Raw genomic sequence first — 11,007 nt, 5'->3', positions numbered from 1 at the left:
CTCGTTCCAGCACGAGACTGCGTGTGGAGTGAAGAAATGCTTAAAGAAACTTCCCTTAATCATGGAGCTATAAATACTTACTACTTGGGGACACAAAACTACATTGCATAGATTCCATCTCTTTATTCGTTCTTATCATCTTCTTCCTCCTCCTTCATCTTCACCATCAAAGGCTCTCTCTCTCTCTCCCTCTTTATTCGGTACTATCCTTCTCACGCATAAGAAGACAAAAATAAGATGTGTGCCTTAACACCAATATTTCCAACAAGTAAGCGACAAGAATGGTACTCTGCTTCAACAATGGAGAATCCATGGTTGCAGTCTCATCAAGAGTATTCCTTCCCTCCTACTCTCCAATATCTTCCTTCTCTCCTTTATCCTTCTTTCACCCAATCAGATGAATCCAAGAACTATCATAACATCAACATGAGTCTTAGTCACAGCAATGGTACTAACAGTAACAGTAACAATGATCAAGAAGAAGATAGAGGAACACTTTTGGAGAAGAAACTGAATCACAACGCAAGCGAACGAGACCGCCGTAGAAAGCTTAACGCCTTGTACTCTTCACTTCGTGCCCTCTTGCCTCCCGCTGATCAAAAGGTTTCTGCTTTTAAACTGTTTTTTTTTAAAAAAACCCTACTAATTAAAAACCGGATCAAGATTAGGTTTTGTAATCTTTTTTTTTTTCTTTCTTTTTATACATATATAAAGATTTTGTAATCTAGAAATTAATGGATATATATATCTGTGACTATGCAGAGGAAGCTGAGCATTCCAATGACGGTAGCGAGAGTGGTGAAGTACATACCAGAGCAGAAGCAAGAGCTTCAACGTTTGTCTCGGAGAAAAGTAGAGCTTTTGAAGAGAATCTCGAGAAAAACTCACCAAGAACAGCTGAGAAACAAAGCAACAATGGAATCTATAGATTCTTCTTCCTCCCAACCGATAGTAGCAAATTGGCTCACTGACACAGAGATTGCTGTCCAGATTGCAACATCGAAATGGACATCGGTCTCCGACATGTTGCTTAGGTTAGAAGAAAACGGGCTTCATGTCATAAGCGTATCTTCTTCAGTTTCTTCCACCGCAAGGATCTTCTCCACTCTGCATCTTCAGGTACTTGTCTAAAAAAGACATCATAAGTGGCTTCTAACTTGAAACTTCATATAGTTCAGAGAATCTAAAATCGCTTTCTTCTTCTTCTTCTTCTTTGTGCAGATGATAGGAGATTGCAAAGTGAGACTGGAGGAACTCATCAATGGTATGCTCTTGGGATTACGCCAGTCATAATGAGAGATGAAGAGTTTCAAAGAGTGGCTCTTTGTCAGTTAATGTTAGACTTTTTCTCAGATTTTAGAATTGTAATCTTCTGTAACATTTTTTTTTTCATTCTTAAATATGATTATTCAACTCGGAAACTTTATTCAATAAAGAGAATATGCAAATTTATGGATGATTATTTATGGCAGTTGAAAGCAGTTACTTTACTGAATTTACTGTACAGTTATAGCAACCATGGTAGTACTGAAGATCAAAGGACAATAAGAATATTGTCACACACACATTGATCTCTGAAAATGATATGATTCTCGATCTCCTCCATAGTCCACCATTGATGTATCAATCCTTGTGTTTCAACATGCAATGCTCTTGAATGATCTCTATGCCGATTGAAATGTGACTTCACCTGTGGCTGTTCTTACATAAGCAGCAGAAGCTTCAGGAGTGTCTTCCTCACTCGGTGGAACCAGTTGCCAGAAGAGAGGTAGATACTTGTCCCACTCATTCAGAATCGTTGCACCTTTGCTGCTTCCGGTTTTTTCCTATATATCAGTCAAAACAAAAGAGAGTTTTAAATATGATGCCATCTAAGACAAGCCACTATCTCTTGCTTTAGCTGGTTCATGAGCCAAGAAATTGGCTGATGCTATGTCTAATTAAGAATACTGCATATATATATATCTTTGAGATGACTTACAACATGGGCTTCGATTAAGCTCTTCAGCTGCAATTCTCCTGCTGGCGCAGTTACTCTCTGGATCTTCACAATCTCTCGGTTAATCTGTAAAATAGAGCTTGTTCAGATGAATGCTGAAAGAAAAGAATCTAAATTTCAACTTAAAGATAGAAGGAAACCTTAGGAAGAAGAGTGTCGTCTTCATCAAGAAGGTAAGCTATGCCTCCTGTCATACCTGCAGCAACGTTTCTTCCAACCCTGTTTCAATAGAAAACATTTCAAATATCATCATTAGAATATAGCTTTGTTTTTAGTCAAGCTGGTTTTGAATTATTTCAGTTTTACTCACTTTCCAAGCACGACTACACAGCCACCAGTCATGTACTCACAGCAATGGTCTCCAGTACCTTCAACTACTGCTTCAGCAAGTGAGTTTCTCACTGCAAATCTCTCTCCAGCTTTGCCTCTAGCGAATATTTGACCCCCCGTGGCACCATACAAGCAAGTATTCCCGACTATCGTTGCTTCCTCGGGCACAAACCCGATTTTATCCACAGGAGTTACTACTATTTCACCACCAGCCATTCCCTTCAAAAAGACCAACCATTGCAGAAGATTTCAATATCAGTAACAATTGATACAGATTCTGTTTTCTATGGGTGGGGATGCTAATTTACCTTTCCAACGTAGTCATTTGACTCTCCTATGAGCCGGATGTTCATACCGGGTATCAAAAAGCACCCAAAGGATTGTCCAGCGCTCCCAAGGAAACTGCAGAACAAGAAAAAAGAGTAAAGCTTGCTTTAGCTATATAACCTGAAAATGAGACATATCAATTTATACAAAGCTTCAGTGTCTATATCTTACGTTAGATTCACTTGTCCAGCAAAACCAGTGTCTCCATACTTCTTTGCGATAACACCAGCAACGCGACCACAAGCCGCACGGTCTATGTTGCATATTTTGACGGTTTTATCAACCACCTTTTCATTCTCTATTGCATCAATCACCTGGAGATATTAAAACTGTTAGCAACCACATAGACAGCAGAACCAGGTGATGAGAAACAGCAGTGAAAGACTTATGTTACCAATGGATCTGCAAGAATGTCGTCATCGAGAACAGGTCCATTTGTATGAACATCCTGCTTCCTGATTTCGGTACTGCTCATTGAAGGTGTTCCAACAGACTAAAAAAGAGTGAAGTAAAGAGGAATCAGAACATCTTCTCTAATTATGAATCTTCATTTCATGTAGATGAAGTAGAGTCTTGATACAAGCACATACCGAAAGAAGATAGCCCAGATCAAGATGCTGAGTCTTCACTAGCGAAATGTCTCGTGGTTTCAATAACTCTGTACGTCCAATGATATCATCTAACTTGTTGTATCCCAACTGTGCTAAGATGCCTCTCACCTACCAAGAAAAGATTATACTTGAGATGAGATTGGGACATAAATAGTCTTAATAATTGAGAAGGTACAAAGTCGGCTAACCTCTTCTGCTACATATAAGAAGTAATTGACAAGGTCGCCAGGGACACCAGGGAATCTTGCACGTAATTCTTCTCTCTGTGACCATTCAGAGATTGTTATACAACTGAAACTCAAGAGAAGTTGTATAAGAAGCCAAAAAATTTAAGAAATATATTTGAGTTTACCTGACTTGCAACACCCACTGGGCAATTATTAGTGTGGCAAATACGAGCCATAACACAGCCAGTAGCAATCATGGCCAAGGAACCAAATCCGTATTCATCAGCACCCATAGCTGCAGCCATGAGAACATCAACACCACTCTTTAAGCCTCCATCAACTCTTAATATGACTCTTTCTCTGAGTCCGTTTTCAATAAGTGTCTGCAAAAGAGAATTAGTAGAATATAATGAGTTTTTATATTAAAAAATACTCAGAACGTCCTAAAGAATTAGTAGCACATTGTAGTCAAAATGTTTACTTGGTGAGTTTCTGTGAGTCCAAGTTCCCAAGGTCCACCAGCATGCTTTATGGAGCTTATTGGACTGGCACCAGTTCCACCATCATGTCCTGATATCTGAATATCATACCAAAAAGAACCATGAAACTTCTCGGTGCAACAACATGGAGAAACAAGAACCAATGTATTCTTCTCAAGTTGATACCTGGATAATATCAGCGTTACCCTTAGCAACTCCAGAAGCAACAGTTCCAATTCCAGCTTCTGCGACCAGCTTGACTGATACTTTAGCATTTGGATTGATCTGTTTTTTTTTTTTTTCAGTTGGAAATTAGATTTTATAGAGTTTTTCTTGTTTATTGAGTTCTGAAAAGAGTGATCACCTGGTGTAGATCATAGATCAACTGAGCAAGATCCTCTATAGAGTAGATGTCGTGGTGAGGAGGCGGTGATATAAGTGGAACACCAGGTTTAGAGCTTCTTAGCCTTGCGATATACGCACTGACTTTCTTTCCAGGAAGCTGACCACCTTCACCAGGCTTGGCACCTTGTGCAACTTTGATTTCCAACTGATCTGCATTCACCAAGAATGTTGGTGTGACTCCAAAACGTCCTGAAGCAACCTGAGATAATACAAAATGTAAGGTTACTTCTAGCTAGCTATTATCACTCAGAAAAAAGTTCTGTGATATAAAAAGATGAAAATAATACCTGCTTAATAGCACTTGTTGCAATATCTCCGTTTTGAAGACCTTTGAGATGTGGTAATGTTGGTGAGTATCCATCAACCACATCGGTAAGCGGCTTCCAACGGATAGGATCCTACAGAGGGGAACACAACAAACAGTGCCTTAGATTTTGGTTTTCTTACTCATCTGAAAGAGAAAATGGAGAAATTCTACCTCTCCACCTTCTCCAGAGTTTGATTTACCACCAATCCTGTTCATTGCAATAGCAATCGCTTCATGAGTTTCTCTTGAAATAGCACCAAGTGACATGCCACCAGTACAAAATCTCTTAACAATAGCTACGGCTGGTTCCACTTTCCCTACTGGGATTGGTGCACGGTCACTCTTGAACTCAAGCAGATCACGGAGGACCTAAAGAGAGAGCCAGCCACAAGAGCATGTTCAGACATAAGTGAACTTAATTAACACAAAAGAAGGTTTGAGAAAGAGAAACTAGATATAAACTCACATTAACAGGTCGGTTAGAGAGATGTTGTTGATAGACTGCGTATGCAGTTTCACTCTTTTCACGGACAGCCTTGTGGAGCAACTTTGACATCTCTGGGTTGTTTGAATGATACTCACCTAAAATATCAAGGCTTTGTTTAAATGAACATACTGATTAGAATCAGGAACTGAAAAAATATGTTCTTTTAAAAAAAGTTCTTACCACCAGGCCTAAATTGAATAAACCCAAAGTTTTCTAATCGTTTAGTAGTATCCTCAGAAAAGGCCTTCACCCAGAAAGACAGTGTCTCCCTTGCCAACTGAAACAAGACTGCATTTTGTTAGAAGACATGTGAAACTGATCAAAAGTAATCAGAGCATCATCAATATGATGTATCTTTTCACCTCATCGAAGGTGAGTCCACTGATTTTTGACACACTTCCAGTGAATGCAAGATCAACAACCTCCTTTCCCAAACCATATATCTCAAAAATTTGAGCACCACAATAACTGAAACAATAAAAATGCTAAGTCAGTAGTTGTAGAAGTCTACTTGACATAACATTAGTTATAGATAGACGTATGAAAAGAGAGAAAGGAAACCTTGAAAGCAAAGAGATCCCCATCTTAGAAAGAATTTTAAGAAGTCCTGCATTAACCGCCTGCAAGATAAGCCATGTATAAATCAGAATCCTTTATGATATTTTAAGAACTAAAAAGATGAGTCTCTTAAGAAACTTATACTGAAATTTTCTCTCACCTTTGTATAATTCTTCTGAGCTTGCTCAATGGTCACAGTGGGAATTTTACCGTTCCGCATAAAGGCTACAGTTTTGTTACTTAAGCGCCATTGCCTACATGTCTCCAGTGCCAAGTATGGGCATACAGCACTGTGGGAACACAAAGCATACTTATTGATGAATTTAACAAAGAGTTGTTTGCTACTATCACTTGGTAATAAAAAAACTAGGAAATTCAGAACAAACCAAAGAGACTAACCTTGCACCATATCCAACCAAACAAGCAAAATGATGTGTGCTGAAGCACTGGGCGGTATCAGCAACAATGGAAGCTGACATCCTCAATCCGTTTTGAATAAGATGTTGATGGACAGCACCAACAGCTAACATTATCGGAATTGCAGGCCTGGTTGGTTCCTAATGAGCCAAATCACATGAGAGTTTTATGTAAGTCCCTGATATGTGGAACAAAAGGTGTAACATCATAGTAACATTTTTGTGAAGAAAGTATATGACATATACCAGGCTATCGGATCGGTCTGAAAGAACGAGGAGCTGAGAGCCACTTCGAACAGCATCATCAGCTGCTTCACAGAGTTTATGTATAGCCTTTTGCAAGGAACCTTCAACTCCTTTTCTTATATCGAAAAATGTAGACAGAACCTTGGGTTTCAAGTATTTATCCTTCATTAACTCCTCCAACGCTCCTTCGTTTAACACAGGGTTAGACAGAATAACCTAGTCCATGAAAAACAAAACCATACATAAGCGGATAGTGTGAAACAAAATGAGTGAAAACAGAGGAAATGTAATTAAGAGTAAAAAAGAACCTGGGAGGCATTCTCAGGCCCAAGCTCCAATATGTTTCCACGTTTTCCAATATTTACTTCAAGAGACATAACCAAACCTTCCCTAAGGGGATCAATGGCAGGGTTTGTAACCTGAAATCAGGACATATGCTTTAAGTGAGGATCTAGCCATAAAAGGAGCACCTTTCAAGATGAAAATATACTAACAAGAAATGAATGCAATACATAGATTCCTGTGACTTGAATGTACCTGCGCAAATCTTTGTTTAAAATAATCGTAAAGCATGTGTGGCCTCTGCGACAATCCTGCCAGCGGAATATCATCTCCCATGCAGAAGGTTGGTTCCTTTCCTTGGGAAGCCATAGACTCAATAACCATTTGCACATCCTCACTTGAATAACCAAATGCCCTGAGAAGATAATATTTGTTAAGTAGTAGCTTCTGGATGATAAAGAGGTTACCAAACAAAAATATAAAAGTTCAGGAATATTTACTGTTGGCTTCTTAGGATTTCTTCATTTTCCATGACAATTGAGGATTTGAAATTCACAGGCTTCAAGAACCTGGAATTTTCTTTGATCCACTTTCCATAAGGATTAAATGAAGATATTCTCTTCTTGACCTCTGTATTTTCATATACCTGTGAGTTGGACAAGCCATATGAGTCAGCTAAAGAGTTTTTATCTCGGGTGGTGCTATATATTAATACAGAAACTGTGAGAATGTGTTCAGAAATGGAGTAATCAAGATTTGGACTGCTCATCTACCAACCTGGCCATTCACTAGGTCAGCAGCAATCATCATTCCAGGTCCTAGACGGCCTTTCATTGTCACTTTTGCCTCATCAACTGGTACAACTCCGACCTAAACAAAGAGAAACATGTGATAAGTATGTAAATGTGTAATCAGGAAGAGCATGATCCTTCTTTCATGATAGACATGTGCATTACATGATAGGTTACATGAATAGGCTTCTCTTACCTAGTGAGTCAAACCAGTAAATCTGGTGCTAGAGTGAATTGGACCAGCATGATGTTTCAATCAAAAATGTTTCTCTATAGATTAATAGAAATGAGAAGTACCTCAGATGCTACATAGACGAAATTGTCACTAGTTCGCCAATATCTAGCAGGACGAAGTCCATTACGGTCAAGACAAGCCCCAACTGTTTTTCCATCACTAGGTGACGAATTCAAGTAGCAAGTGTCAGATAAACCTGAGGAGAAGCCGAAAAAAGAAATGGAGAAAACGACAGGGAATAGAGAAGCCTGAGCTCCGACACAACAGGCGAACAAACAAGAATGCAGTTTTGACAAGAAATTCCCTTGACTAATTCCACAAAACAATAACTTGATTAGAAGACTTTTTTTGCTAAAACCTGCTCTAGTAAGACTGTACAATACAGTCAGTGCTCAAAAGATTTACCTGAACAAAAGTAATGCAGGGCCATCCCAAGCCTCCATTTGTCCTTTGTAGTAGTCATAGAAATCAATAACCTGCAGAGCAGAGACAATTGTGAGTTTTGCAATGCAGCCAATGAGAACAAATCACAAAGAAGACTCAGATGATCAACATTACCTCAGGATATTTGACAGATAAAGTTGGATGGTTTTTGTATGCCTCAGGGACAAGAATCATTAGAGCTTCCTCTGGAGTTCGACCACTTCTAATTAATATCTGCAGGATTTCCAAATGAGTGGCGAGTTAATTCCATAAAAAAAAAAAACATGTCTTACCTAGTTCTGTGACTAGGTAACATCTGATCTATGAACCACTTACTTCTGCAGCACTATCAAGATTGGCAGAGTCTGAACCCCTGGGATTACCAAATGGACGAATTTCATTCTCACGGCCATTCCAAACAGAAGACTTCAAAGAAGCTTCTCGAGACTGCATCCAGTTTAAGTTCCCCTGCACATCTCAAACAAAATACTCTTCTTCAACTTAGTTTCTTTATTGTTAAAGTACAGTGATGAGTCATACATAACCATGTCTAGAAATAGTAGAAACCTGGATGGTATTGATCTCCCCGTTATGTCCAAGAAACCTCATTGGTTGAGCAAGAGGCCACCTAGGACTAGTGTTTGTACTGTACCTTCGATGATAAATAGCAAAAGGAGACGTATAAAGCTCATTCTGAAGGTCTAGATAAAACAATCCAAGAGCCTCGGATCGAAGCATCCCCTTGTAGACTATGGTTTGATTGGACAGTGAACAAAAGTAAAGCTCAGTTCCCCAACTCTCAGTAGCTACCGCCCTTTCGATTAGTTTTCGGCAGATGTAAAGCTCCCTTTCGATGTCATCAGTACTATCTTCCTTTGCGATTTTCACAAAGACTTGCTGTATGTTAGGCATCGTCTCCTTAGCGTTTTTACCAACTACGGGAACATTCACAGGGACTTCCCTCCACCCAAGAACTTGTAATCCTTCTTTCTCAAAAATGTTTTCAATAACTACAAAAAACAACACAAACACTTAAGCAACATATTGAATCTGAAACTGATTTGATGAGAGAGGAGAGGAGGAGGTCACCTTGTTTGGCTTCTTGCATAAAGGTATCCTCTTGTGGAAGAAAGATCATTCCAACACCAGTATGCAACTTGTCAAAGGGAGAAAGACCTTGTTCCTTGGCCCAGACGTTAAAGTAATCCCAAGGAATGGAAGACATAAGACCAGAGCCATCACCAGAATCATTGTCAGCTCCACAACCTCCACGATGTTCCATACAGCCAAGGGCGACAAGAGCATCCTTAACAACTCCATGAGAAGGTATGTTATCTAAGTTTGCTATAAAACCAACTCCACAAGCTCCTCTCTCAGACAATATATCTTCCAAATTAGCAACCTGCTTGAAAGATCAATCAACCAATCACAAAACACCCCCCAAAAAAAGGGTCAACAAGTTTGGGTTTTTTGTGTGTGTGAAGGAAACGGACCTGAGGTTTTAAATGTGGAGGAGAAGAGAGATCTTTGTCAGAGACGCCATGAACACGTTCAAGATCGAGAACAGCACGAACAGAGGAAAGGGGAGAGAGAGAAGAAGAAGAGCGTGAGTCACCACGAAGTCTGCGTCTGGTACGCTTGGACTTACAGTACAAACCAACGAAATCGACGAAGAAGAAGGTCTTGTCGGAAGAAAGAACAGAGCTGGGTGTAGTGGAGAGAAGCTTAGGGACAGGGGAAAGAGATTTCATCGCCATTGAAAGGGAGAAGATGAGAGGCGTGTGTGTGTAAAATAAGATGAATAAAAATAAATAAAAAGATAAATGTGGGAAGAGAAAAAAAGGAAACAAAAAAAAAGGAAAAGAAAAGAAGAGGAAGAAGAAGGAAGAGGAGGAGGAGGAAGATAACAGATGAGTGATGAGAGCTTCTTCTTCTCTCTTTTCTTTCCTTTTTTTTTCTCTCTCTGTTTTCGTATTTATTCGTTTACACAAAATTCCCTTCTTTTTTTTTTTTGAATAAAGTGTACCGTACTAATTAAAAGGGTATTTTGGGGAATTTATTATATGATACTGTTGTGTAATAAGTGCTCAAAACCGAATTTTCTTTTTGAAGATGGAAACAAATGTTTTTGAGTGGTAACGGTCGGCAATCTGGGACCGCCATTTACAAACCCGGTTTGATACGACAATTTTGGTCATTAAACCGGATTGAGACGTCAAAGTATATGGTAGATAAATTAGCTATAATTCTTTTCTTTTTTTTTGGTAAACATGTTAAGATATAAATTATAAATGAGCTATATTGATACTTGATAGAGGGAAGATGGTGACTACTCCTTAAATTCATAAACACCACTATACCAGATAAAAAAATATAAAGAATTATACCAAATCAAAGTTGAGAAAATCAAAGGAAATAATCTTGTCAATATTGAAAACATTAACAAAACAAATTAAAATTGTGGTGACCAAAAAAAATAAAAAAAAAATAAATTAAATTGTATCCGGTTCTTGTTTTATTGAACAAATTACAAAACATAAACAAAAATCCGAATTTAAAGAAAAGAAGACCACAAACTCGTATATAGGGGATACGTACTTACTTTTAATTATGACAACACATTTATCAAAGTGTAAAATTTTGACTTTATAAATCTTTCATTTAGGAATAGTATCTCACTGTTTATGCTGGTCAACTTTTTTTCATATATAGATGTTTAAGAATATATATAAATATAGAATACGTATATAAAAAGATGTGAAATTACGAAAGGACACGTAGGGTATGGGGTTGAGCCGTTGAGGTGTGTATGTGTGGCTGAAATGGAGTAAAGGAAAGGCTTTTGGCTTTGGGGATATGATGAAATGTCCTTAAATTGCTCTAAAAGCCACCCTTAAAGATGATGATAAGATAAGAGCTACAGCTTATCTTCAGTTGGCGTATC

The 11,007-nt window shown here is 38.5% G+C and overlaps 2 protein-coding genes across 2 annotated transcripts; one reads left to right on the top strand and one right to left on the bottom strand.

The window, feature by feature from the left end:
- LOC17883239 (transcription factor bHLH101) lies at nucleotides 1-1,315 on the top strand. Its single transcript, XM_006288413.2, has 3 exons — nucleotides 1-603; nucleotides 763-1,119; nucleotides 1,222-1,315. Exons 1-3 carry the CDS (start codon nucleotides 238-240, stop codon nucleotides 1,291-1,293), a joined length of 795 nt encoding a protein of 264 aa, XP_006288475.1. The 5' UTR covers nucleotides 1-237; the 3' UTR covers nucleotides 1,294-1,315.
- Nucleotides 1,316-1,437: 122 nt separating this feature from the next.
- LOC17882431 (ferredoxin-dependent glutamate synthase 1, chloroplastic/mitochondrial) lies at nucleotides 1,438-9,925 on the bottom strand. Its single transcript, XM_023781733.1, has 33 exons — nucleotides 9,557-9,925; nucleotides 9,153-9,465; nucleotides 8,631-9,073; nucleotides 8,400-8,531; nucleotides 8,199-8,297; nucleotides 8,046-8,116; nucleotides 7,703-7,799; nucleotides 7,392-7,484; nucleotides 7,115-7,260; nucleotides 6,870-7,029; nucleotides 6,641-6,751; nucleotides 6,333-6,548; nucleotides 6,070-6,227; nucleotides 5,831-5,960; nucleotides 5,674-5,732; nucleotides 5,475-5,580; nucleotides 5,293-5,389; nucleotides 5,092-5,207; nucleotides 4,797-4,994; nucleotides 4,606-4,716; nucleotides 4,278-4,517; nucleotides 4,100-4,198; nucleotides 3,916-4,011; nucleotides 3,620-3,817; nucleotides 3,456-3,530; nucleotides 3,247-3,375; nucleotides 3,051-3,149; nucleotides 2,828-2,970; nucleotides 2,638-2,731; nucleotides 2,310-2,548; nucleotides 2,140-2,218; nucleotides 1,982-2,065; nucleotides 1,438-1,826 (listed from the first exon to the last, which is right to left on the bottom strand). Exons 1-33 carry the CDS (start codon nucleotides 9,818-9,820, stop codon nucleotides 1,665-1,667), a joined length of 4,857 nt encoding a protein of 1,618 aa, XP_023637501.1. The 5' UTR covers nucleotides 9,821-9,925; the 3' UTR covers nucleotides 1,438-1,664.
- Nucleotides 9,926-11,007: the final 1,082 nt, after the last annotated feature.

The sequence above is a fragment of the Capsella rubella genome, unplaced genomic scaffold (genome assembly GCF_000375325.1).
Source record: "Capsella rubella cultivar Monte Gargano unplaced genomic scaffold, Caprub1_0 scaffold_6, whole genome shotgun sequence".
In the NCBI taxonomy this organism is placed as follows: Eukaryota; Viridiplantae; Streptophyta; class Magnoliopsida; order Brassicales; family Brassicaceae; genus Capsella; species Capsella rubella.
The sequence above is the reverse complement of the archived record's forward strand: the minus strand, read 5'-3'. Positions and strand labels throughout refer to the sequence as shown.

What these genes read in the sequence shown, in the direction of transcription:
- LOC17883239 (XM_006288413.2), top strand. Translation starts at nt 238, where the DNA reads ATGTGTGCCTTAACACCAATATTTCCAACAAGTAAGCGACAAGAATGG. An exon ending in TGCCTCCCGCTGATCAAAAG is followed by an intron (nt 604 to 762) that starts GTTTCTGCTTTT and finishes GTGACTATGCAG; the next exon opens with AGGAAGCTGAGCATTCCAAT. An exon ending in TCTCCACTCTGCATCTTCAG is followed by an intron (nt 1,120 to 1,221) that starts GTACTTGTCTAA and finishes TTCTTTGTGCAG; the next exon opens with ATGATAGGAGATTGCAAAGT.
- LOC17882431 (XM_023781733.1), bottom strand. Translation starts at nt 9,820, where the DNA reads ATGGCGATGAAATCTCTTTCCCCTGTCCCTAAGCTTCTCTCCACTACA. An exon ending in GTGGACTCACCTTCGATGAG is followed by an intron (nt 5,390 to 5,474) that starts GTGAAAAGATAC and finishes GTCTTGTTTCAG; the next exon opens with TTGGCAAGGGAGACACTGTC. An exon ending in TGTGTAGTCGTGCTTGGAAA is followed by an intron (nt 2,219 to 2,309) that starts GTGAGTAAAACT and finishes CTATTGAAACAG; the next exon opens with GGTTGGAAGAAACGTTGCTG.